The sequence below is a fragment of the Anarhichas minor genome, unplaced genomic scaffold (genome assembly GCF_050575085.1).
Source record: "Anarhichas minor isolate MPS153535 unplaced genomic scaffold, ASM5057508v1 ptg000030l, whole genome shotgun sequence".
Classification (NCBI taxonomy): Eukaryota; Metazoa; Chordata; class Actinopteri; order Perciformes; family Anarhichadidae; genus Anarhichas; species Anarhichas minor.
The window spans coordinates 9132512-9157427 of NW_027466476.1; the positions used below are offsets into that span (position 1 = coordinate 9132512).

Consider the following 24916-nt stretch of genomic DNA (forward strand, 5'->3'; position numbering starts at 1 on the left):
GTAGTGAGCCAAACAGACCCAAATATCTTCGTCAGTAGACGGAGGACCAAACCAGGGCTGAAACACAACTGAATATATTTGGACTTGCACTTGACAGGTGATGAGAAAGAAGATTAACAATTCCCGCACACAGGTGAAAGTTTGCTTTCTTATGCATTACAACTTGCAGAATTGGCGGTGGTTTCATCTCAGGGTGAGGTTTTCTTGGAATTATAGATATTACTGAGCACATTTGGTAAGGAGGCAATTTGCTCATTATTCCTACGGGCGATAGAAACCAGCCTGCGGTTTTCTGCAGGCTGAAAGGGAAACACATTATCTCACAGAAAAGCCCATTAAACCAAGAAGAACAAAGCCATGAGGGAGAAGATGAAGGTCTGCACAGGTATATCGGAGTGTTTGCTGAGTTTTTACAATAGAAGCGTCTGGAAACAATTTTCAAATCATGATTGCTGAGACAATCAGGTACAGTATCTGAAAAACATCTTGTGCGGCTGAAGACGAATAAACATTAATATGAAGGTTATTACTCATTGGAAAGGCCGGATGCCCTGAAAGCACTTGAAGGCAACTTTAGTGACAAAGCAGAACGTAGCCAACCTTACAAAATATGTTTTCTAGAGTTACTAGTGTAATTTCTCCAGTTTTCAGATTGTTGTGACTATAGCATACCAAAAGGAGAAAATGCTCCAGCAAAGCGAGTACAATTAACTAACGTTCATATGTCCATGTATAACGTGTGGAACAGCAATTAAGTCATCTTTTATAAGTTGATATTTATTTTTTTTTAAATGTAATGTAATTAGTTGAATGTTTCCAAAGCAAAAGGACAATGGGCAATTATTACATTTCATAAAATAAAATGTCACTCATCTGTCAGTGCCAAAACCAAACCTCAGTTTCTCTTCAACATAGTTACTGGGCATTCTTGCACATTCAGCGACATAGTCTTTGTGCTGTATTATGCAGCTCATTAAGACAAAGGGAGAGAAATGTCTCTTGGGGTCAGAGGGTAATCCCTGGTTAATTAAGCAAGAGGAAATAAAGACCTAAGGAGCACTGAGAGCTGATTAAAACCGTGAGCTTGGTAATCGGGGGAAATACAGGTAGTATGGAAGGGATCAGGAATCACAGAAAAGCAGCATTAAACTAGCCTTTTCTATAATATTTTAGATATTTTATTCAGGGTTTGGTTTGCTGTTGTGAAATTTTTGCATTTTGTTTTTAATCTGTGGAAGTAGAGCTGGGCGATAAATCGTTTTTACCTATTATCTCAATCTCAATGCATGATTTAAGAAAATATAGTATGTTACGAACTTTCAGTCTTCTAACTCCAGGTATGTACTCTTGCATCAAGGAAAAAGCAGACACCAACTTTGCAACGAAGCCAATTCCCTCGCGCATGCAGATAAGAAGCAAACAAGGATGAGAGCCTCACGCCAGAACTGAACCACCAACTTGATGCTTGCCAGCACCATCCTCCAACCAATTATGATGTATTACGAGAGGTACTTGGCTATCAGAGAAGCCAGCAGATCTGCCCCGTCTCAATGAGTTGCAACATTTCCAGGCACACACAGGCCATTGATTACAGGGGCTCAACTTACAGCCTGCAGTCTATCAGCGCTCAGGGACCGGTAATCAATTCTCTAATGCCGTTTGAGCCTATTCACCGCAGCTATGATCCACCCCTCACTGTGCAGATACAGATGCACACACCGGCGTGCATGGACATGTGTGGATGTAACCAAGCACACACCAACTATAACCCAGATGGCCATCGTGAAAGCAGGGGACGACTCCCAAATATTAACTTACCAAGTGTAGCAGTGATAGGGCACTGTCATCTAATGGCATTATCAAAATGAGTGCAGCTCTCCTGAGGCGGACTCTGGTTCCTGATTACCTCGCAGTGGTGGACCCTGTTTGTGGCCAAATCTGATCAGCATAGCACCAGACACAGGCATGGCCGATCAGGAACTCAGCCCGGGGCCCCTTATCTCCACCGACAGGCCGTTGGTTCTTTATGGGCAATGATGTCCTCCCATGCAGGAATTAATCTGATTGGGCTCTGGTGGAAGATTATGCTCGAGAACTACTGAAAGGGAAGGTGGGGCCCTAACCTCCTTTCTGTGCTACATGGATCAGATGGAATTACGTCGTGAGAACTTGTACAGATGAGCGAGAGAGAGAGGACTGAATCTCTCAATGTTCGCTTCAGGCAGGCCATCTGCCGAAATTGACTGACCGACAGCAACTCTAAATATTGTCTCCATGAAACTTTATAAACAAGATAATTTCAACAAACAAATGCGTGCAATAAAAACCAAGCTGCCTCAGTCCTAAATTACAAGAATATTTGGCATCATTTTGTTGATGCTTCCGCATCATTTTCCTTCCAATCACAAACACATTTTCTAAACTTTTAGTACTTTTACTTTTGACACACTGGCTAATAATATTTACATACTTTAGTGGCATCTTCAATGCAGGACTTTTACTCGTATTTGAGTAGTTTTTACTCAAGTAAAGGATCCGCATACTTCCTCCCTTGATTATTATTGTCTCTAACGCTAGGTATGCTGTTTAAAATCAATTCATTTTCAAATAGCAAGACGTGAAATATGATTTAATATCTTTACAAATGTGTAAACAACGCACATTTCTATTTGGGGATTATGCAAAGAAAAACTGCTGGAAAAGTGAGATTGAAAGGAAAAAGGCAGCATTTTTGTGTTACTGTGAGTCATTGGACTCATCAGGTTTTGTCTCAGTACATGTGAGAGTCCATCACCACCTTAACCAGTCAGCCACCTCCTCTTTGGCGTCTGGTTTTTAAGGTGACCACCCAGCGTGTTATCGTAAAAACCAAACAACTACTCAACTTTTGCTGCGGTGCAATGTAGGACTGTTCACTGGGGACTTGAAATGGTAGAGCGCTCGCTTAACGTGCGATCAATGCCCTCGCTCTCCACAAGACTTTATAAGATCAGACTGATCTATAACACAAAGCTGATAAATGATGTCAATGAAACCATGATGTGGTTCTTTAGGAGACCATAGAAGTGTGGAGTTTCAGTAGCGACGGACGTACAGGCTTGACTGTTTTTTTTCACCATATATATATATGTACATTATTTTGTGTTTTTCATCTTATAAGCATATAATAACATCGGAATACAACATATGTTTTTGTCTACTTCTCCTTCCTGCATTAATAAACCTGTTTGTCATTAAAAATCCAGAGGTTATCACTTACTTTGGTGTCTGTGCGTCATCCAAGCGGTTCCCCAGCTGGAACTCGTGGGATTTGCTGCGGTGCAGTGCGGTGAAGCCCGGCAGCAGATGGATGAGCTTGCGGCTCGGCGGAGGAGGCGTGCCCGGGGCCTTCACTTTGTTCCTTCGCCTCATTGGGGGAGTGCCAGGTGGGGTCATGGTGTTGACCACCAAGGGAGTCCGAGGAGGTGTGTGGCCAAAATGTCTCTGGCGGGGCGACGGGGGCAGGGAGCGATGACCAAAGTCCAAGGGAGGGAAGAGCCCTGTGGCTGGGCTGTCGACGGTCAGTCGATCGGCATATAAAGGGGGAGCCAGGGCCTGGGGGCTGTGGCACATGTGCTGGTTGTACTTGGACTGGACTTTGGGGCTCTGGGAGAGCTGGTACTGGATCCACTGACTGACCTCTGGCTGGCACACCGGAGTGTTTTCTTTGCCTGATTCAGAGGTGGGCCACTGGATGGACCAGTCCTGCTTCGCCTGGCTCCCTGTTGGAAGAGCACAGAGATAGAGAATGATTGAACAGCAACAGAACACCTGGTTGTGATAAACTGTTTAAAATACATGTTCACACCAATTACAAATAAATATAAACATAGTCCTTGCTTATCTGTAATTTAGTTTGCATATAGTTTTGGTTGAAACTGCCCGGGCTTTGAGATACATCTCTGTAAGCCTTCTACCTTTAAACCTATGAAATGGAGGTAAATGGATTTTTGTTCATGCTGATCACAGCTTTTCCATTAACCTCATAACTTTCATTGGAACTACTTTATACTGAAGAATTAGTCCCTATGAAAACTATTGAAACCTTGTTCTTATGAAGTAAAAATGTTGCTGTTGAATTAGTATCACCAGTGTAGATATCTCATTGGATAACGTCTCAAAGTCTGAATACCACTTTGGTGAGTGAGAAAATATGTTATTATTTCATAATTTGGGGGAACACCTTTGTGTAATATGGTGTCTCGTGTTAAACTAAAGTGGTTCTTGTCATGCACTTGATACTAAAACATCCATTAGCTCTACTTCTTGATTGCAGCAGTAAGAGCAGCGGCGGGTAGTCACAACCAGCAAATATGCTCAATTTAGGTAATGAAGATTAACGCCGCTGTTATCTGATGGGAACACGTAGCGCAGTGGTGTTCAAATATGTTGATGTGGAGCAGATTAAGCATGAATGGATGGAGCAAAGAGAACGAGAAAAATGGAGGACTGCACCAAAACAGAACAGGTCAAAGCTGCATGAGTCATAACACAAGCCGACTTCTACCCAAACTAAACTTTCTGTTGAATGAGACAGAAGAGAGCAGCAGATGCAAAATAATTGAAGGTGAGCAGCCAAAATGAGTGTTTTTGAACTCCGATGACAATACTTTACCTCCATTACTGTGCAATTTATCCTCCTCAAGTTGTTCTTCAGAAAGAGACAAAAAAAAATAAGAATGTGTTTATTGATATGGCAGACACACAGCTGAAAAAGTCTGCAGCATCCTACTTGTCTTTCCATCTGCAGTTATGTATGTATAGCCACGAGGCTGTTCAGCAAAACAAAACATAATGTTGGTAGAATTGATCCTTGGGTACATCTCGGCAGACGCAGCATCTCATACATGACTCTGGGCAACATTTACCTCACCATCTTCAAAAACTGCTATTGCCAAGTCACATTTTCAATGCAAATTTCTGTCAACAACACTTCACTTTTTTTTTTTTCTTTTTTTTTTTGCGTCATTATCTTAATGTCTCTGAGGAACTATGAGCATCAAAAACACGAACTTCAAACACAATATCAACACCAGCAACATCAAATGAAGCACGGGAAATATCTCCCATAAAAGGTCCCGGTGGAGTTGATCAACTGGGGGAAAAAGCCAGCGGCCTTTCCTATTCTGTAATGTTATGAAGAAGAGGCCGCGAGGAACGACGAGCTGTGAGGAAGAGACGACTGCAAAGACACAAGGGACATAAAATGCAGGGACTTTCAAGGATCTCGTTTTTTTTTTTTATTATAAATACACTTTAAAAATTCTTATTTAAACCTCCCCAAAAAAAGATTATGCAAGTTTTCATTCACCAAAGGTTATGTTTAGCGTTATGTTTAGCGCTACTGAAATATTTTGTATTAACAGTGGTGTAGTCAATGTCCTGCGGCTGGCAGGGTGTAATAATTGTTAATACTGCAGCAGATGAATGTAGTTCTTTGACTGATTCTCAGAGGACCTTAAAAGAAAAGGTTATGTCCCGTGTTGTCTTCTTGAATAGAATAGCAAAGTGGGAGGACTTTGGACATCCGTTGTTCTGAGGTAAAAGTGCCTGGCACACACTGACAGGAGTCACTTTCATTCACTGTAAATTAAATGTAAAGTTGGGTCAAACTGAACAAGGAATAATTTAACAACAACCGCAATGATGGCAGAGAACTCCAGTCAGCTGGCACCGTATTTAGGTCTTCGGGGTGAAATGAGGAGGTATCGTGGAGATAACTCCTCATTTCAGCTTCACAAATCAGCCGTTACTCGTCCATTGCGAGCTTTCAAAGCGAGCTACAGAAATAGACACAGGGCGTCCAACAAACCAATGTGGGTTTCTTTAGAACAAATATTTGTAACAGTCAGTTTAGGCCAAAAATCAGCAGCAACTCCTAATTTGTGGCTCTGTAGTTTTACATACGACACCTCCACCAAACAGGAGCAAACACCTGTGAAGGGATGTGGAAAAAAGTAACCCAAACAGAACACTATAAAACCAATGTTTAAAAATAAGACTATGATATTTCTGCTCTCTGGCTGAAGTATATTTTTCTAATCAGTGAACATTGTGTTGTCTCTCCGGATGTCATGGAAACCTGCAGGTTTTCAAGACATAGACATCGATCCTCTATAATGTGAAATACAAAACTTGAGAGGTTACGTTTGAAGAAAAGTAGCCACATTACTATATTTTACATTGACTGATGCTCCAGAAACACATATCACATTTACAAGGATTAGTCTCTGGAATGTATGCTCCTTGTTGACAACTGTAATTCAAGCCTATGGATATTAGTCAGCAGGGTCTCTCGAGTGAAGCCGTCGCTGCCGCTCTGCTCTCGGTGTGGCTGCCTGAGGACCGAGCTCACACTTGAGCCTGAACCCGCATTAAGAGGCCGCCATCTCAACCCTGAAAACCCCTTCAGGGAGACATCGAGATGCAGAAGGGACGAGAGGGCCCACAAGATCGTCCACGTATGTAAAGAAAGAACGAGAGGGATGCTCAATCAAGCCTCCTTTATTAGCAGGAGTAAAACCACAACAAGCTACTCAGAAATGTAAAAGTTCGGCTTGACCCCGCGTGAACGACGGCCATTGAAGGGTTCAAACCACCAAGATTCCAAAATACAGATGAGAGGCAAGAGAAAAGCTGGTTGCTTTTAGTCCAGTCTAGAGCGTCTTAACACCCGACACACGAGTTGCCAATTTGTACTGTCCAATTTCAGAATTAGCAAGATAGTTCATGAAAAACGTCGACCAATAACCTTTGATTTAAATGATGAAGCTTCCCTTTGGTAATTATCTTCCTGCATGCCACGCTTTCAAAATGCCTTTTGATGGCTCGTATCAAGCTGAAACCCAAGTTAAATTTCTCTGCGAGGGAAGCAATGAACTTTAATCACACTCGTGAAACTGTTGCTTCAAGTAATGAATCAATTCATCAACTGCACTAGTATCTTAGCAACCGCTCCAGTGAAATAGTAACAAGACTTGACTTGTGAATCTTCTTGTTTCACGTGATCTCAAGTTCTCTTTAAGTTAATTTGTGGGGCTCGTGCTTGTTAAAAAGCAAGTTTTAGAAGTTATTTTCCATGCAGGGCTTCGATAGAACTCTTTAATACATTTAGGTTTATCTATTGCTGCTGAATTCACATTACATCATTACTTTTCTTTTACTTTATTGCTACTTTTCTCTAATATTGAACTAATATTATAACTAATTCCAATTCGTACTTTACAACAAATGCTGACGCTTTGAGCGAGCAACCAAATGTCACCACCTGACGCTACCGTCTGTGCCGCCGTGTGCCGACGTAATACTGTCGAGCTGCAGCGGCACAGGTGTGTAAATGTGACCGATGGCCGACCCAACAGTTTCGATCGTCAATCTCTCTTTAAGTATTGGCATCGGTGGATCTCTCTTCTCGAGACCCAGAGTACCACAACACTGGTATTAGCAAATGCTGTTTGCATTTTTGCATAACTTCAGAGGTAATTTTGGAGTCACATCATAATCAATCCTCCGTTCTCTCCTTTCGCCTGAAAAGCCTGCATCTCCGCATCAACTGTCGAAACCAAACAATGCACCTGACGCGTTAAGCTTCTCCTCTGCGGTGATTAATGCAAATGGCACAAAAGCGACATCATTAATGACACAATCTTTAAATGCGCGGTGAGGCTCTGAGAAAGGCAGATATCAGCCTCATAATTGGACTAATTACCTCTAGAGGTGTTGCTTCTTTGGGCTAAATGGCAGTGAAATGCCACCAGGACACTAGCTGGTTTTATCTTACTGCCAGAGTAAACAGGATTCTTTTGCGTTCAATAGTTGCAGCGTCCCTTTTTAATCTCGACTCTTTTAAGTTGAGGGTTAAGGACGTTCTTGCAGTGTAATCAGTGGGACTCTACGTTAGAATCTGCTAATTAGTAAACGGCCAAGAAGGACCACCCAGGGGTGTTCAGGAAGATGGGTGTTGGGGGTTCGGTCAATGCTTCTCCTGGTTGTTTTCCTTCCCTGGTGCATCTGCTCTTTTCTTCTCGACATGACAACGTTTCTTCTTCACCTCCTGTCGTCACTGCCTCTTTTTCTCAACCTAATTTTCTCTCATGTTATTCCGCGTCCTTTCTCCCCCACATGCCTCCTTCACTTCCCTTCCCTCTCCCCCGATCTGCTCTCTCTCTCATATTCTGTGCCTCCCTCTCCTCTGCCTTTCTTCGTCTCCTATTCCTGATGATGGCATTTGAAGCCAATTAGGTGTTTGTACGCATGTAAAGCTGTCAGAAGGGCACGGGGACATTCCTTTTTGCTATCAAAGATTACTAAAGCTAAGGCACCGAGGAGACCTGTCGTGCTAAGCAAAGATCAACACTATTAGCCTGATCAAGCCTGAACTCATATTCAAGAAATTGTCCATATGAAAGTGTGTGTGTGTGTGTGTGTGTGTGTGTGTGTATGTGTGTGTGTGTGTGTGGACTTGTCTACAGGGGCGGGCTGGATAATGTGTGTATATTGCAGCACAAAGGACCGACCGGCTGCCTCTGAATCGTATGACTCATCCTCATCGCGACTCGTGGACTGCAATCCCAAGAGCCTGTAGTGAAAAATTCTATTAACTCGCATTAGTTTCCTTCCTCCACCATTACACCACCGAGCAACATACATTCACTCGTTGTGTTCTCTTTTGCTCCGCTTATGTGATGTATATAACTGCCAAGACTGTAACGTATATGAATGTCCATGTCTGCCAATTTTAACATAATTCCTGATGACTCATAAACTGGATCAACATATTTTCTTTGGAATAAAAACTAAAAAACATGTGGCATAAATCTGTAAATCCTCTTCTGTGCTCTTCTTATTCATGATGGTGGAATATATCTTTTGCAACAACCTCCAGATTTTTAATAGAAAAATATAACTCTTTAAAAAGACTCAAGATGTAAGAACATCCTCTGCTTTTTGCTAAGCAGTGTATAGGTACTAAACGCTCTCATGTGGCGGTGTAACCTTTAAAAATACATGCATGCCTTTTAGTCTCGCATATACATAAATATACACGTGCACACACACGCCGATGACATATCTCCCTCTCGGAGCTCCATCTGGGTCAGAATATGAAGAACGCTGCCACACAGCATGTATTTCTCTCGGCTGAAAGTGCCTCGCACCGCTCCGTGTGGTGGCGGTGGCGCCGTGGTGCATTCACACATCTCTAGCCAGCCCCCTTTTTAGAGAGCCCATTAGTGGCTCTTTGTGGCCAGACCCCTGACTTTGGAGAGCCAGAGATTGGGAGAGCGGAGTGAGGGAGGGGGGTACAGTTGAGGCAATGAGCGAATAAAAGGACGAACAATAAAATAAAATAAAGACAGGAGAAGGAGAGGAAAGAGAAGTAGACGGTGACGAAATTAAACAAACGCAGAGAAATACAAAAACAGCCCAGACCTTCACGGTTTTGTCCATACAGGATATAAAACTATAGCTGTGCTGTATCGATAGTCATGACAACAAATCTAAAAAGTAATGTGAGCATTTTGGCGAGGAATCATTCAACAAGCGACAGTCCTAGTCGATGCTGTGACCAGTTTTGGTTCTTCTTAAGACCAGAACGGACACTGCTAAACCAACAGGGAGCCCCAGACACATCCTGGTGAGACCAGAGTCTTCAAGTCACAAGGAGTCAGCGCTTTAACACCTTAGGATCGTTGTTGTTGCAACTTAAAGACAGCAACTCCCCTGTGAGGAAAACTGGAGTAGGATATGTCATGCTGTAAGAAACACTTTACAGGTCAACGGTAAGGACCACGGACAGCGCCTGGATAATCACAGGGAACAGACAAGCTGTCTGAGAACACTACATTCAAATTGAAAACCAGTCAGAAAGGCCAGAGATGGATCAAGAAGGCCATTCCCAACAGATCATTTTTGACCACCAATGAGTTAAGATCTTTTGTTTCTGCCGCGCTACTGTTTCCCAGATCAAGAATGAACCTTCATGCTCAGCTATACTAGCTGTAACTGCTAGAAATGACGCGTAGATGCTAAGAAACATTTTAAAATGTCAGTCTGTTAAAGGGCAGGGCTAAAGAATAAGATGACAGACCTGTTAAAAAAGTAGGAAACAATGTTCCTACAAATTCTACAGGAAAGAGCTGCCGATAACTCGTTCATACAGTGTTTCTCTATTTCAGGATTGTAGTGAGACGAGAGGGCATCGGGTTGGTGCCTTAAGAAGAAGACAGTTAGCAGCTGGACAAATATCTTCTGTAAGCTGGTTGTGCTATAGTTGTAGTAGGCAGGCTGGTCATAGCCACTTTATGCCACTAAATGTGAGGGAGGCTGTGGAGCATCAGGTTATGAAGGTCCAGATCAGATAAATGACATAAGATTTAGTTATTGCTATTTCCAAACTGGATTATTTCCCCCTCATTCTGATTCGGAATCAGGTGCAAGAGGAAACTGGGGAGAAACAAAGTGTGAATATAGCCAAAGTCCTAGACAGTGAAGGCAAAAAGAGAGCTGGTCTCCAGAGACGCCATGAGGCCTGACTGGTCTGAACCCAGCTGGGCTGAGGCATGGGCGGCTGGGACCCCCTGACGGACTCTGCCAGAGGACGCCTGCCTGGCTGTCCGCCTTTCTGCACAACAACAACCGCCTCCATCCCCACTCATGCCGATGAGACAGAAAGGGAGGAAGTAAGAGAAGCACACAGGTGGCGAGCAACTCCAGAAAATGAGCAGCAGAGAGGTGTGAATATTTGGAGAGGCCAGCTGGGTGGGTACCTGCTGAATCACAAAGAGCCTGTTTTTTAGGGCTGAGCTTTAAAAGACTGTTCGTCTGAATGCCTGAATCCTTTTTCAACAAAAAAAATGCTTTGAAGAACAGCCAAGTTAAACCTCCTCTAATAAAACACTCTTTTAATAAATACAGTTTTGTTAAGGGCACATTGAAGAAAAACTACTCATCATTAATTTGGTTAATTATTCATTGTGAGAGAACAGTGTGTGTGTGTGTGTGTGTGTGTGTGCGTGTGTGTGTGTGTGGAGGAGAAACAGATATGTTATCAAACGGGTTTACAAAAGGTTGTTTTTAAAGCTAACAGCCCAGTTGTGGTGATGTTCTACTGCCCCCTTCTGGCTCATTTGTATCATTGCAAAAGCCCAGACTGAAAACAAAGTGCGGCCTGTAACGCCACCTGGTGTGCAACCACGAAACAAAAGAAATGCACTTGTGGCATCACAGCAAATGCCTGAGCAAGCCCACACTGTCTTGTAAAAGCCACAACATATACAGGTGTTTCCACTGAGCCTGGCTGATTAGAGCTCTGCTCAGGTTGAATGTAAGTGGATTCATGTGGTGCACACTGCTGCGACATTCAACGCTTGTTGTTGAGGTTTGTGGATCATGAAGTTATTGAAGACGGCTATCCATCCGAGATGTTGGAATAGATCTTAAATAAAAAATATGTTTGCTTATTGTGATTGCATTGTGATTGCACGATTCAGATATTATTGCAGATAATTGATCTGCTGTTAACGTAGCATCCGCCTTTTTGTTAATTATCAAGCTATAATATCTGAATAATGCGAACACATTGACCGACAGTCCACATCAATAATCTCATAAACCACAAATTATGGCAACAACAAGTGTGTCCCAGCCGTGTGCAGCACTTTGTAGTGTCCTCTTCCATTGTGTTGTGAGCTTCTGTATTTGTATTTGTATTTTTTCTAATTGCTGTGTGTCTTCATGTTTCTTCATACGCTGGAGCCTGGGCTCATCTCCTGCAAAACACACGTCTATTTGCATTTTTTTCTAATTTGCAGAATGTTGAACTCTCAGGGCCACCGTACAAAAGAGCAAAAAAAAAACATCAGACATACGACTTTTTGCTTCATCTTCAACAGTTTGACTCATTAAAGACAGAAGCTTAAACTGTTTGCTGACTTTTCCATGCAGGCGCATGGGTTCCTCCTTGACATAAGTCCATTACTGATTATTTCACACGGTCACATGACTGTGACGCAGGAATTTGATGTACAAACCCCACTAATCTTTTGAATTGCCACCAATGATTGCTGTAATGATGATTCATAATAACGTAGCAGGTATTTATCGACACCATGAAAGCTGTTGCTCTAAACAGGTGGCGTCTGATTTCTGATAAAAACATGAACCGTCTGGCACACAAGTGATTCAGTTTAATTTACAGATTGTTGAGAATAAAGAGCAGGGCTGAACTACTGTGACTGAACATATGAAGACAACAGTGCCACCTACAGATACATGAACAGTACTGAGCATTCACCTCTAGGACTGACTAACATATGACAATCAAACAGTTGGTAATGGTTTTAAACTGTATGAATGCCGGGTTAAATAAAGCAAAGCTTTCTGACTGAAATCAGAAATGAGCTTTTTTGTTAAATCCTATGAATTCTTACCTTTATGTTAACAAATGCACAACATGCATCAAACTACAGTTGATGACTGCTGTCAATTTTAGTATTGATTTCACAGTCCATAAACAAAAACATCATAAATAAATATATATGTTTTGAAGAATTCAAAAGTAACATCACAGATCACTAATAAACCTTGTTTCTTTGTGTCATGACATAATAAACTGCAACCATTACATGTAGTTCATTATGTAGATGTGTGGATAATAGTCTTAACAAAGCTTTCTTTTTCAATACCTGCATCATTGACACAAACACAATCTGAACTCTATATTACATGTGTATAATGTGGTAGTATATACTATGTTTGTGATGTGACATTAGTGTTATATGAACAGATGTCTCCTAATGCTCCTATCGTACATACGTTTACAAAATTGAAATATTATTTTATGCACCTTTAGGTTTCATTTGTTGTTTTACCTGGTTTAGCCTTTACTGTGCTAAACACCATTTTAAATGAATAAGGAATGTACTTTTACACGTAGTAGTGGTAAATAGTGATAACTCTAAAGGACGCTCGTACTTTCCTTTCAGGACATTTAAAGGCTGGTGTTTCTATGGATGTGTGAGCTCATCTCTGTGTATGTCGGGTGGACCCTTACCGAGCTGGTGGGCCTTTCCGAGGCAGGAGAGGGAGGCGTTGAGTCGGGCGCACTCCTCTTCGTTGGCACCAAACTTCTGCAGCAGCTCACACACCTGCTCCTCGCTCTTCTCCAGCAGGCCCTCCAGGGTCACCTCGCCTGGGCTCATCTCCTGCAAAACACACACACACATAAGCAAACACGTGACATAAGATACAACACACATTGTTACGCTCTCATATTAACCAAACAAGCTTCAAACATCATGGCTGACTGTAATGGCCAAGGACATCTGTCAATTGAGCAAAAATGCCTGGAAATTGAAGCATTAATAGATCATTAATGGAACAATTACATAACAAATGCAGATAATTCCATAAAAGACAGAAGCAGTCACCGGATGGTTTGATGATTATGAAAATGATTCAAAGGCATCAGATCTTTAGGGGGTGTTTTTTCCGACAGCGCTGATCTGTACATAAGATACCCGGGTTTTGATTTGAGCGACATCCTCTTACATTCTCACATTGTAATTTTGGGAGAGAAGATGAGCGTCTCTTTAAAACAGGACATATTACCTGTGTGACCTCCTTCCTCAGGTTGACGATGCGGAACCAGTGGCCGAGGCGAGGGAAGTCCTCCAGCTCGACGCTGCGCTCCTCTAAGGCCACTTTGCACTTGCAGGACAGCTGGCGGCTGAAGTACTTCACCAACTTCCCCTGAGAACAAGAGGGACAGACACAGTGAGGGAGGGCTGCAAGTACATTACACTTTCTGTAATGCCGATGAACCCTTTTGTCCCATTTTCATCTTTCCACGTAAAATAATTAATGATTTCTGATAGTTTGTCTAAAATACAACTGCATGTACTGTAGAACATAAAGAAACAGAGAAAAATCTGGTGCAAACCAGGGAAATGCAAACATGAAAACACCTTTAATTAGCAAAGTTGAATATCATTTGAAAAGTAAACTGACTTGATTCATTTTTTAGCACTAAAACATGAAATATGTTCTCAATCAGAGACTGGGCCTGTCCTGAAGAGCTGACCTGTTTTAATCACAAACAAGACCGACAAAGAATAGAAAGCCAATAAGAACAAAGTCGCTGTAAGGTATTAAATGCTATTGCATCCTGTTACATCAAGGCAAGAATAGCTGACTGTTCTGGAGAAGAAAATTATTTAAATACTGATATCACATGTGTTCACTATTAATAATCTCAATAATTCATTTTTTTCACTTCATTTCAGTCAGAAATGCACAGTGTTTACTGCCAAGTCACTGAAATCCATGAACAGGCTGAATAACCAGAGCAACACTCTCTGTTCCCTCAACCACCACTAAGATTACTCAACACGTGTCCACTCCAGTAGAGCTGCTCAGTGGCTAGTGGTTGAAAGCTGTGGTTGTACCTGGTGAGCTCATATAGACTTATATTAAAGTGTATGGATGCAACCAACTGCTGTTCTACAGGGAAAACACATTTTCTGTAACAGAATCAGGTGTTTTGGTGGAGCCTCATCTCGATAGATTTCAAACCAGCAACTGGACATTTTGGGGTTCAACTACATTGATACAAAATACAATTAAAACAAAAAAACACTGATGTTTTGACTATTTTTGTTGCATTTTAAAGCTTGATTCTGTTAAAAATGTAGGATAGAGTTAAACTGTGGCAACAGATTTGATGTCGATTAAAATTTTGGAAGAAAATGGTTCACACAGAAATCTGTTCCTGGTGAGATCAGTAAGAGACGTTGAGGTGTTAAAACATCATTTTTACATACATACAACCTTTCATACTGACATAATGGCGTGGTTGCTCTTGCAAAAGAAGTTTCAGCTTGAGATGGGACTTAAATGGTTAAATAAAAGTAAACATTCTAGCAGTATGTAAGTTGAGAAACCATAGACAGACCTTTTCATCCCCTGCAGCCATAAGTATACACAAATACACTGAATCCCATCGTCTTTGGCAGCAATATTCTGTGGCTCACTTGTACTGACCTGACCTCTGACCGTTTCATGATTTATGCAACCATAATAAATATCTTATATGCTTCTGAACCCAAGTTGTCAGAGCGTAAACACTGTGTCCCCGACAAACTAAACTATTATGGATTTCAGGAAATGATTCACACTTTGATACATTTTGTGATTCCAAAATTGCATCCCCTTTAGGTTTCATGAGCCCACTTCAATGCACACAAATGATTAACCTGATTATCATAACATTGCATCCTGTGGAGGAGATTATCAGTGAAACCAAATCCCTGGTGACGCATTTGAGTTACTCAACCGTTAAATTATGCCGTCATGTAAACATTTTAGTCACATGTCATTTGCTAAAAAGGTCAGAGAGAGTGTGTCTCTACTCAGATAACAAGATGGTGAGCAGCTGTGGTGAAGGAGAGATTACAAAACACCAAGACGGACCCAAACGCTTCAACGCTTCCACCGTTTTTTTCTGTTGTTTTTTTTCAGTATATGCTTTACCCAAATAATCACAATTAGCGCCGTGTGTTGTGTGTAGAGAGTGTGTGTGTTGTGTGTAGAGAGTGTGTGTGTTGTGTGTAGAGAGTGTGTGTGTTGTGTGCAGAGAGTGTGTGTTGTGTGTGTAGAGAGTGTGTGTTGTGTGTAGAGAGTGTGTGTGTTGTGTGTAGAGAGTGTGTGTGTTGTGTGTAGAGAGTGTGTGTGTTGTGTGCAGAGAGTGTGTGTGCTGTGTGTAGAGAGTGTGTGTGTTGTGTGTAGAGAGTGTGTGTGTTGTGTGTAGAGAGTGTGTGTGTTGTGTGTAGAGAGTGTGTGTGTTGTGTGCAGAGAGTGTGTGTTGTGTGTGTAGAGAGTGTGTGTGTTGTGTGTGTAGAGAGTGTGTGTGTTGTGTGTAGAGAGTGTGTGTGTTGTGTGCAGAGAGTGTGTGTTGTGTGTGTAGAGAGTGTGTGTGTGTGTTGTGTGTAGAGAGTGTGTGTTGTGTGTAGAGAGTGTGCGTGTTGTGTGTAGAGAGTGTGTGTGTAGAGTGTGTAGAGAGTGTGTGTGTTGGTGTAGAGAGTGTGTGTGTTGTGTGTAGAGAGTGTGTGTGTTGTGTGTAGAGAGTGTGTGTGTTGTGTGCAGAGAGTGTGTGTTGTGTGTGTAGAGAGTGTGTGTGTTGTGTGTGTAGAGAGTGTGTGTGTTGTGTGTAGAGAGTGTGTGTGTTGTGTGCAGAGAGTGTGTGTTGTGTGTGTAGAGAGTGTGTGTGTTGTGTGTGTAGAGAGTGTGTGTGTTGTGTGTAGAGAGTGTGTGTGTTGTGTGCAGAGAGTGTGTGTTGTGTGTGTAGAGAGTGTGTGTGTGTGTTGTGTGTAGAGAGTGTGTGTTGTGTGTAGAGAGTGTGCGTGTTGTGTGTAGAGAGTGTGTGTGTAGAGTGTGTAGAGAGTGTGTGTGTTGGTGTAGAGAGTGTGTGTGTTGTGTGTGTAGAGAGTGTGTGTAGAGTGTGTGTGTGTATTGTGTGTGTGTGTGTGTGTGTGTTGCTTCAGCACTGTCCCGGGTACTGAAATGCAGTGGAGGAGATCAATAGACTGAAAGCCAGCTCTTTTATGTCTTATGCTGACATAGGCTACATTCCATTTATTGTTTAAGTGTTTAAAGGCCTTAAGGTGAGCAAATTCGGTTTTACGTGCTCTCAATGTAATTTATTTGAAGTGATTATTGCACATTTTGAAGCCGTTTTTGTTTCAATAAAAAGGAAAATCCTTTAAGTCCTCTGAGTTTTATCCTCATCTCTTGTTAGACAATAATAACAAAGTCTAGTACAAAAAGTACATAATGGCCGCAAGATTGAAGACAGTTTGACAGCTTGTGTTGTCGCTGTCGTCCCCCCTCCCACCCGTCGTTTTAATGCACAGGCTTACCGAGGTTTATTACTCCAACACAATCTACAGACAATCTTTCTCTCACTGACTGACAGAGTGAAGGGTGAGAGGCGACAGATGCTTTAAAGAGAAGGTTCTCTGTGTGTGTGTGTGTGTGTGTGTGTGTGTGTGTGTGTGTGTGTGTGTGTGTGTGTGTGTGTGTAAGCTTGCACACGATAAGATATGTGTGAGAGAGATATACTTTTTAGAAACGCAAATTCTGTAACATATAGCCAAGCGAACCCTCCCTGCCAAAGCTTCGAATATTGTTGAATATTTCTCTCTGAAGCTTCGAAGCCCCAAAAATGGTGTTCAGGACAGCCCTACAAAACACAGAGACTTGTGTTGAACGAACCAAATGGGACCGAAACCACACGTCCTCAGTTCAATTCTAACCGTGGGACCTTTGCATGACATACCTCTCTCTCTCCCAATTTCCAGTCGGCCACTACGCTTCATCTACTCTTCATCTGTCCAATGAAGGCAATAACACCCCCAAATAACATATATATTTTTAAATGCATTGCTAATTGAAGTGTTATTTCTTGGTAATTACATTTTAGAGAGGAGGACAGTGCAGTGACCTGGCAGTGAATCTGTGCTTGCTCGTAATAAATAAAGAGGTAATGACAGTGTGCTTGGAGGGACGTGCCTGGGTTCATGAGGTCACATCTTTTAACACACGTAATAATAAATGCAGAAGAACTTGTCCTGATGTTGTGGCGCAGAGACAATAACAGCTCACTTGATATATAATCAAGATTAATTTAGTGTTATTATAAAGTTAGCAAGTTTGAAGTTCTTTCTACATAATATACAAGTTATTAAAGACTAAATGTGACGTAATATTCTCAATAGATCTTAAATAAATACATTAACAACTAGAAAAAGAGAACTCAGATCTCAGTCAAGCGAGTATGCAACTAACACTGATGTAATGTTTGGTAGAATAAAAGCACTTGTCTAGTTAACATGTTGTATCTCGCTTGTTTAACTTGCACACAAACGAAAATACAAGAACGTGTGGTGGTTTTATGGGGGGGGGTTACACGCTGTACAAACAGTTCATGCATTTGCCCAGCACTTCTGTGAGGCATCTCCAGCACTAGCAGTGTTTAGGTGCTTCACCTTAACTGTTTTCTCCCCAAGACATAAAGCACAAAGCTCCCCTTAAAAAAAAAAAGAAAATTGCCATTGCCATTTTTTCTGTTTGTCTACATATTTAATAAATGAGATGCAAAGAGTTAATGACTCAGCTATAGAGACGTTTGTGAGTGTATTTTTGAAAATTGGAGAGAGTCAGGCTAACGTTAGCTGTTTTAGCAATTTTGAGGTACTTGTACTTTGCAGTATTTCCCGTATTTATGATTTATACAACTTTATACTTCTACTCCACTTCATTTCAGGGGAAACACTTTTTCTCTCTATTGTTTTGACAGTTACATTACAGATTTCACACAAATCTTTTGTTTGTTGTAGATTAAACTACCAAACTGTAAGCAGTAAGTAGCATTTAGCTCCATCGTGGCCATCTGCAATAGTAAAATGCTACTTGCACATTAATGTATCAGTAATAATATAATATGTAATAATATGACGCCCACTACTGCCTTTTTTCTTAATTATGAGTACTTCTACTTTTAACAATGTGGTTCATTTTGCAGATAATACTTTAATACTTTTACTCGACTATTTCTACACTGTAGCACTTTTACTTGAAAAAAGGATCTGAATATATCTCGCTTACTCACAACTCTTAAATAGCCTTTTTCAAAACATCCAACACTGTCACCTTGTAAACATTTTTTCCTTTGTGACCTGGGAGCTTATGCCATCGATTAAATTATGAAAAAAATGAGATAGCTGCAAAATACATCAGATATATTTATACAAATTTCATTGACATCTTTTCAGTGACATTGCAACATGAAGAATGAATATGTCGAAGAGGAGATATTTTACTTGTGTTGACATGTCAGGCAGAATTCACTGCAGGTATGTTTATAGTGAAACGCAGAAAGAATTGAAAATGATGGTAGAAAAACGTCCAGGCCCACAGTGGGTGACGTGACGCTTGAAGACTTAAGGATGATACATTTGGATGGCCCCATTCCAAACATACGCCTACAAACTGACTGCTAGAAATTAGACGGTGCTGGCCTACATCAGTGCATACCAAAGTAGAAACTAGTGGAGGAGGGACTCGCAAGTCACCTCTGAATGCAGAAAACCCTACAGCTGCTGCCCACTAACGCTCTGCCCAATAAGGTGACTGCCCAGTCAACACCTACAGAGAAACACACATTACCCTGGCTAAATGTGTCGACTTCTTATTGTACATCATATTCTTACTAAACTGTCAGGGGCCCTCTGACCTTCACAAACAAAATGTAATTCAACGATACATATAGCAACCAAGAAGAGGCTCACAATGACCACACAGAGACATAAAACAAGTGCAAAGACACGCAAAGAGACCTACTACAGAGCCTCACGGCCTCTATGAAGAGAGGCAAAACAACCACAAAATTACACATTATGACAAAGACAAACAAAGAAACTACAAAGACACTCAAAATGACTACAAAGAGACACAAGACGACTACAAATAGATGCAACAAGACCAGAAAAAAGGGACAAAACAACCACACACAAAAAAGAGCAAAACAATTACAAGAAGATACAAAACAAATACAAACAGACAACGTGACTACAAAGAGACACAGAAAAACTACAAAGACATTCAAACTGACTACATAGACTCACTGACTACAAAAAGCAGCAAAACAACCAAAGACACAACATGAACACACAGAGCATGACCACACAAAACAACTACTATGAAAAAGGGCAAAACAACCACAAATACACACAAAATGACTATAGGAGGATACAACGTCACTACAAAGAGACTCAAAACAACCACACAGAGACACAAAATGACTATAGGAGGATACAACGTCACTACAAGGAGACTCAAATCAACTTCAAAGACACACAAAATGACTATAGGGGGATACAACATCACTACAAAGACACTCAAAACAACTACAAAGAGACTCAAAACAACCACAATGACACACAAAACAACCACAAAGAGACACAAAACAACTACAAAGAGACACAAAACAACCACCAAAGGAGGCAACCAACTAAACAACTATAAATCTGTGTGTCTTGGCAGTGGGGCCTTCTGCATGTCTTTGCCCATTGTCTCATAATTCACACATAAGTAAATGTGTCTTGGCATTTTTACTTTACTTTAATGTTTACAGGATTATGGCATAAATGCAACAGCATAGCATTACAAAGCATAAAGTAACTGGTGCTGATTTAACGCAAAGGAAAGAAGGAGGATGAGCGTGATAGAGAGAAAGAGGGAGAGAGCAGAACAGAAAGAAACTTTTGAAGAGACTTTTCAATCAATACATCTATTATCATCTAAATGTGTCTCCCTATTTCACAATCTAAGTCTAGTGTAACTCGAGACTCGTAGTGTTGTTAAGGGGTCTCGACCCACTGGCCCAGGGACTAGATCTGGCCCACAAAACCTATTTAATTAGGCCCGCCACATGTTCATAGAATTAATTTTTTTAACCATTCTAAAAAAACACTTCTAGCCCAGTTGTCTTTCTATTTTACATTCAGCAAGCAAGCAACTCTGATGTAACACAGTTCACCTGACACCAAAATGACTCTTTCTAAACCTAAAATAGAGGTTGACCTGGAGCACTGCAGCCAGCTCCACAGGAGGTGGACAACTGATTATATTCTTCAAGTTGAATGTGAATTATCTGTCTCCTCCGTTCTCAAGAAATACAATCTCAAGTGCTATTAGGGCGTTACTTGACTAAACATGTAGAATTGTACTATAGTAGTTAAGGGAGAGGAAAGAGAAAAGGGGATTTTCTAATCTTTATAGTGTATATACTTAAAATGTGTTGTTGAAGAAAAAGTTCTGTTTACACTGAGCACTAAAGAAGCCCGGCTCAGTGAGGACAATGTGGCCAGAAGCCTTCGGGTAATGTGATCTTAATGCCCCTGATCGAAGGTGTAACACCATCCACCAAGCGGCATCGCCATCCCAAAACTCCAGTCAGAGCAGATTTGGCAAGGCAAACTTTACTCCCTTGCTGAAAACCAGAAGGGACTAAACATACTGTACTGTGGGCAGGTGCACAAGCGTAAGCTGCAAGGGCTAGCAGGCTAACAATAGCAAGCCACAAGCTGAAAAGTCTCCCTGTTTTTAACACTTTACTATTTTTACCTTCTGTCTCTGAACCTTGCACGCACTGAAGCAGAATCCCTGTGATAATGCTGCTTGTATTTTTTACACCATCAAGTTAGAAAAACAATCAATGCTTTCTGAACTAAAAGACAAAGCTATTCTTAAACTGCATGGACATCGGTCGGACAAGGTTGGATCTAGCTATCTATGTCGCACCTCAAACGAAATAAAGTAACAGTATCATTATAGTGCAGATAGAAAAATATGTTAAAAAGTAAACGGCCGCAAATTTACCAAGGTAAGGAAAGTTAAGTGGACAAAATTGATTAAAAATTTCATTAAATTTAAAACAATAAAATAAAAACAAATAAAAGAAGGAGGTGGGAGTATACGGGCACTGTAACTCTGGCTAACATAGATGCTGAAAACCAGCATATTTCCTAAAATGATGGAGCGCTTCTTTAAGTTTAAAGTGTAGTGTTATTCCAATTTCACACAAGCTAAATTGACCTCTTCTCAAATGCTACACTCCCAGTTAATCCAGAGAAGCTGAAACACTTAAAGAATGTACAGCAGACTTTAACTTGCACACCAGCTTTATCTGTTCTGATAAACTACAGTCAAGCACAAATCATTCAAGCTGATTCAAGAGCATAACAAAAGGTATTTCAGCAAAGGCTGGTGCAATTTGTGACTTCAACTTCATCCCCAATAAAGGCACAACTAAACGCCATGTAGCTTAAAATGTACACATGTATATGTATCAAGCTGCAGCATACTGTAGAAATTCATAATTTAGCCACCAAACTGGTTTGTATGTTAAAAAGGAGCAATGAAAAGAAACGTGTTAAGTCAATGCACGAATTAAAAGCATATTCATAATCTTGAAGTGGCCAAAAACACATTAAATAAATGTTTTTCATGATCTAATTGCTACTGTGAAGTTCTGGCATACTCAGGCAAAGTGCAATGGCAAGAGAACACACTTGTTCTGCACAGGTGATTGTCAGACAAATAAACCAAATCAAAGCAGAAACATATTGTACTACAATTGTTTTGTAATACATATTTGGTGAAATTCAGCCACAGCAGGCAGCTGTTTTCAGTGAAAAAAGCTCTATGACCCATGTGTACAATACTTGCTCAGCTCCAAACTGCAGAGCTGGTGAACACAGTGCAGAATTTAACAGTCGAAAAACAGAACTAAACGTAGATGTGAATATTGGACTTACACATGCAAAGTGGCCAGAAAGACGACTCTCCAAATGAATGATAATGTTGCTCCCGTAACTCCTGGACGTGTAAATTAGCAACTGTCTGCTAGCATTTTTGCCATGTCAACTTAAAAGAAGAAGAGGCAAGAAATGTGACAATCATGCTCTCAATTGGCCACAGGTGTGAAAGAAAGGTAGCGTTTCCTTTTGTGTGCCTTAAAGGAGAGACTTTCTGAGAGTTCACGCACATCATTCCCCTTTTGCACGACGTCAGGACATCGTGCAGTTTAATACAGACAAGAGAAGACTTCAAAGGTGGACTTTTCATCAACCCTTCGAGCGTGGCCACAGGTGTACACACTTGTGCCTTCAGACGTGGTCGGACAACACTTTGTACGACCTAGTTTGCTTCAAGCACAATCAACCCTTTAACCCTCTGAGCTGCAGTAAACAAAAATACCATGTTTTCCACCTTTGAAGCAAAAAACAACAGCCTATGCTACTTAAATAAACATTATAAACCCTGTCACGTATACTTGAATATAAATGAATAACAACACTTGTTTTGACCTGCCCTCTTTTCTGTTACACGAATTACATAATTGGATCACATGACATGTTCCATCATGTCTGCGTCTCTTTAAAAGCCTAACAAAAAAAAAAAAAAAGGCATCATGCACGTGGATCTTTCCAGTGTATCCAAAGGATACTGCCGGCAAATGCATAATCGTCTTAATGGGAACCAGTATCAACACTTCATCAGATCACAATCTGGGTCCTTAGGTCAACAATAGAGATGGAAAACAGCGATGTCGTAGAATAATCTCCCCTTACACACGGCACTCGATGGTGATCAGGGGCCGGTTAACGGGGAAGGCTTTGCGTGTGTCTGACGTCATCGTGGTCCTCATCATAAACCCCGGGTGGACAACTCATTTCTCGTTAAGGGCAATAAGAGGACTGACGACCTGAACGCTCTCAAACTCAGAGGATTTGAGGAAGGTTAGACGGCTCTCAGGAGTCACTCCTTTGTTGCACTCGTTAATTAACTGTTGAGCGTGTCTTCCTTTGTTCTCATTCATTTCTAATCAGAGTTGCTTTTCTGTTGTTCATAATTCAGTTTAGTGGGGAAAATCCCACTAAATAAAAGAATACATGAAGCTGATATGCAGTTCCATCCAGAGCGAGTAGCCCAAGCCATATTACGTATGCTGCACTTGTGCCCAGGTATTGATAAAATGTTATTTTTACAAGGGGAATGTTCCAACAGAAGAATCACAGCCCACACCAGTACGTGCCTATACCAAAATATCTCACTCTGACCTGAATTCATGTTGCTGTTTCTATTATTTTGACCGGTGGGCACACACTTTGTACATATGACCTGATGTCCTAGTGGCATATAAAGCAATTTGCGCATTATTTCTTTCTTAAGTTAATTGTAAAGAGTGCTACAGTACAGCATGGTCAGATCAGTATTAATCCAAAACTTCAACACGGAGCTACAACTTGTGGTTGCAGGTGAACAAGGGAAGTTTCTGTTACATAAATCGCTGTTACTGCTTCATTTAAAGCTTTCGGACATCAGCAACAAATGTCTAAACCATCACAGGATCCTGGGTTCCTATGCAGTTAGAAATGGAGGGAGAGATCGATCATGAATGGGACATAAGTTGAGACATTAATAGTCCTGGGACTCACTATACTTAGAGGTAGAGTGGTGATACTGGACCATAGGGTCCTGATGTCAAATTTGTAATGTTAAAATGCCGGCCATGTAATCTGCCCAGAGAATTGTTTGTGTTACTGATGTATATATTTTCCTCCTGAAGTTTTTCTAGTGTTGAAAATGGGCTGCAACTGCATTTTGTTGTGCATCCCTATGTTGCATAATGACAATAAATGATCCTTGAATTGTAGGAGGTATACTGGAGATGTGAAATTTGGCAAAATTAATTAAAAACCGCAGTTCACATGTTCTGTTCTCATCAACGCTGTTTCCAGCTGCAGAACGCATCTGTTTTGAGTAGAACAGCACTTATAAACCCACTGTACCCAGCACCAAACAACAGAGAGACGACACAGCAAACCAGCTGGTGAATGTAACGGCGCTAAAGAGACAGATATCTGATATTTAGCTGATGGAGAGCAAAAAACGGAGCGACGGGAAAGTGAGTATTGGACTTTATATTCATCGAAAGGCCAAAAACATGACTTCAAACAAAACAGATGAATGCTAATGTGCCTCCGAGTCTGTTAGTTGAGTAAAGAGTCAACATTTTGTGTGGTGGAATAATTCTGCCCTCAAGTGACTAAAAAAAACTGTAAATACAGCTGTAAAACAATAATTGCATTAATCTGGATATGCTGTCGATATGCTTTGCCGCATGATCCATTAAACCTGTCATACATGTCGGCTCCGATTTCCAGCTTTCGGTAATATACATAACTTGAGTTCACTTAGCAAATTGCTAGTGTAACTCAATGGAAACACGATTAGCATATTAACCGCGTCCAAAAAC

The 24916-nt window shown here is 41.1% G+C and overlaps 1 protein-coding gene across 3 annotated transcripts in view; it reads right to left on the minus strand.

Annotated features, from left to right (window-relative positions):
• The window catches only part of ksr2 (kinase suppressor of ras 2), an 82973-nt gene that overhangs the window by 55062 nt on the left and 2995 nt on the right, over positions 1-24916 (minus strand). For 2 of the 3 annotated variants that reach the window (XM_076104545.1, XM_076104544.1), the window contains exons 2-5: positions 13648-13788; positions 13091-13241; positions 4655-4690; positions 3260-3761 (exon numbers count right to left, since the gene is read on the minus strand). In XM_076104545.1, coding sequence (XP_075960660.1) covers positions 3260-3761; positions 4655-4690; positions 13091-13241; positions 13648-13788 — 830 coding nt within the window. The remainder of the gene's footprint in view (positions 1-3259; positions 3762-4654; positions 4691-13090; positions 13242-13647; positions 13789-24916) is intronic. The other variant, XM_076104546.1, reaches the window with a different exon arrangement.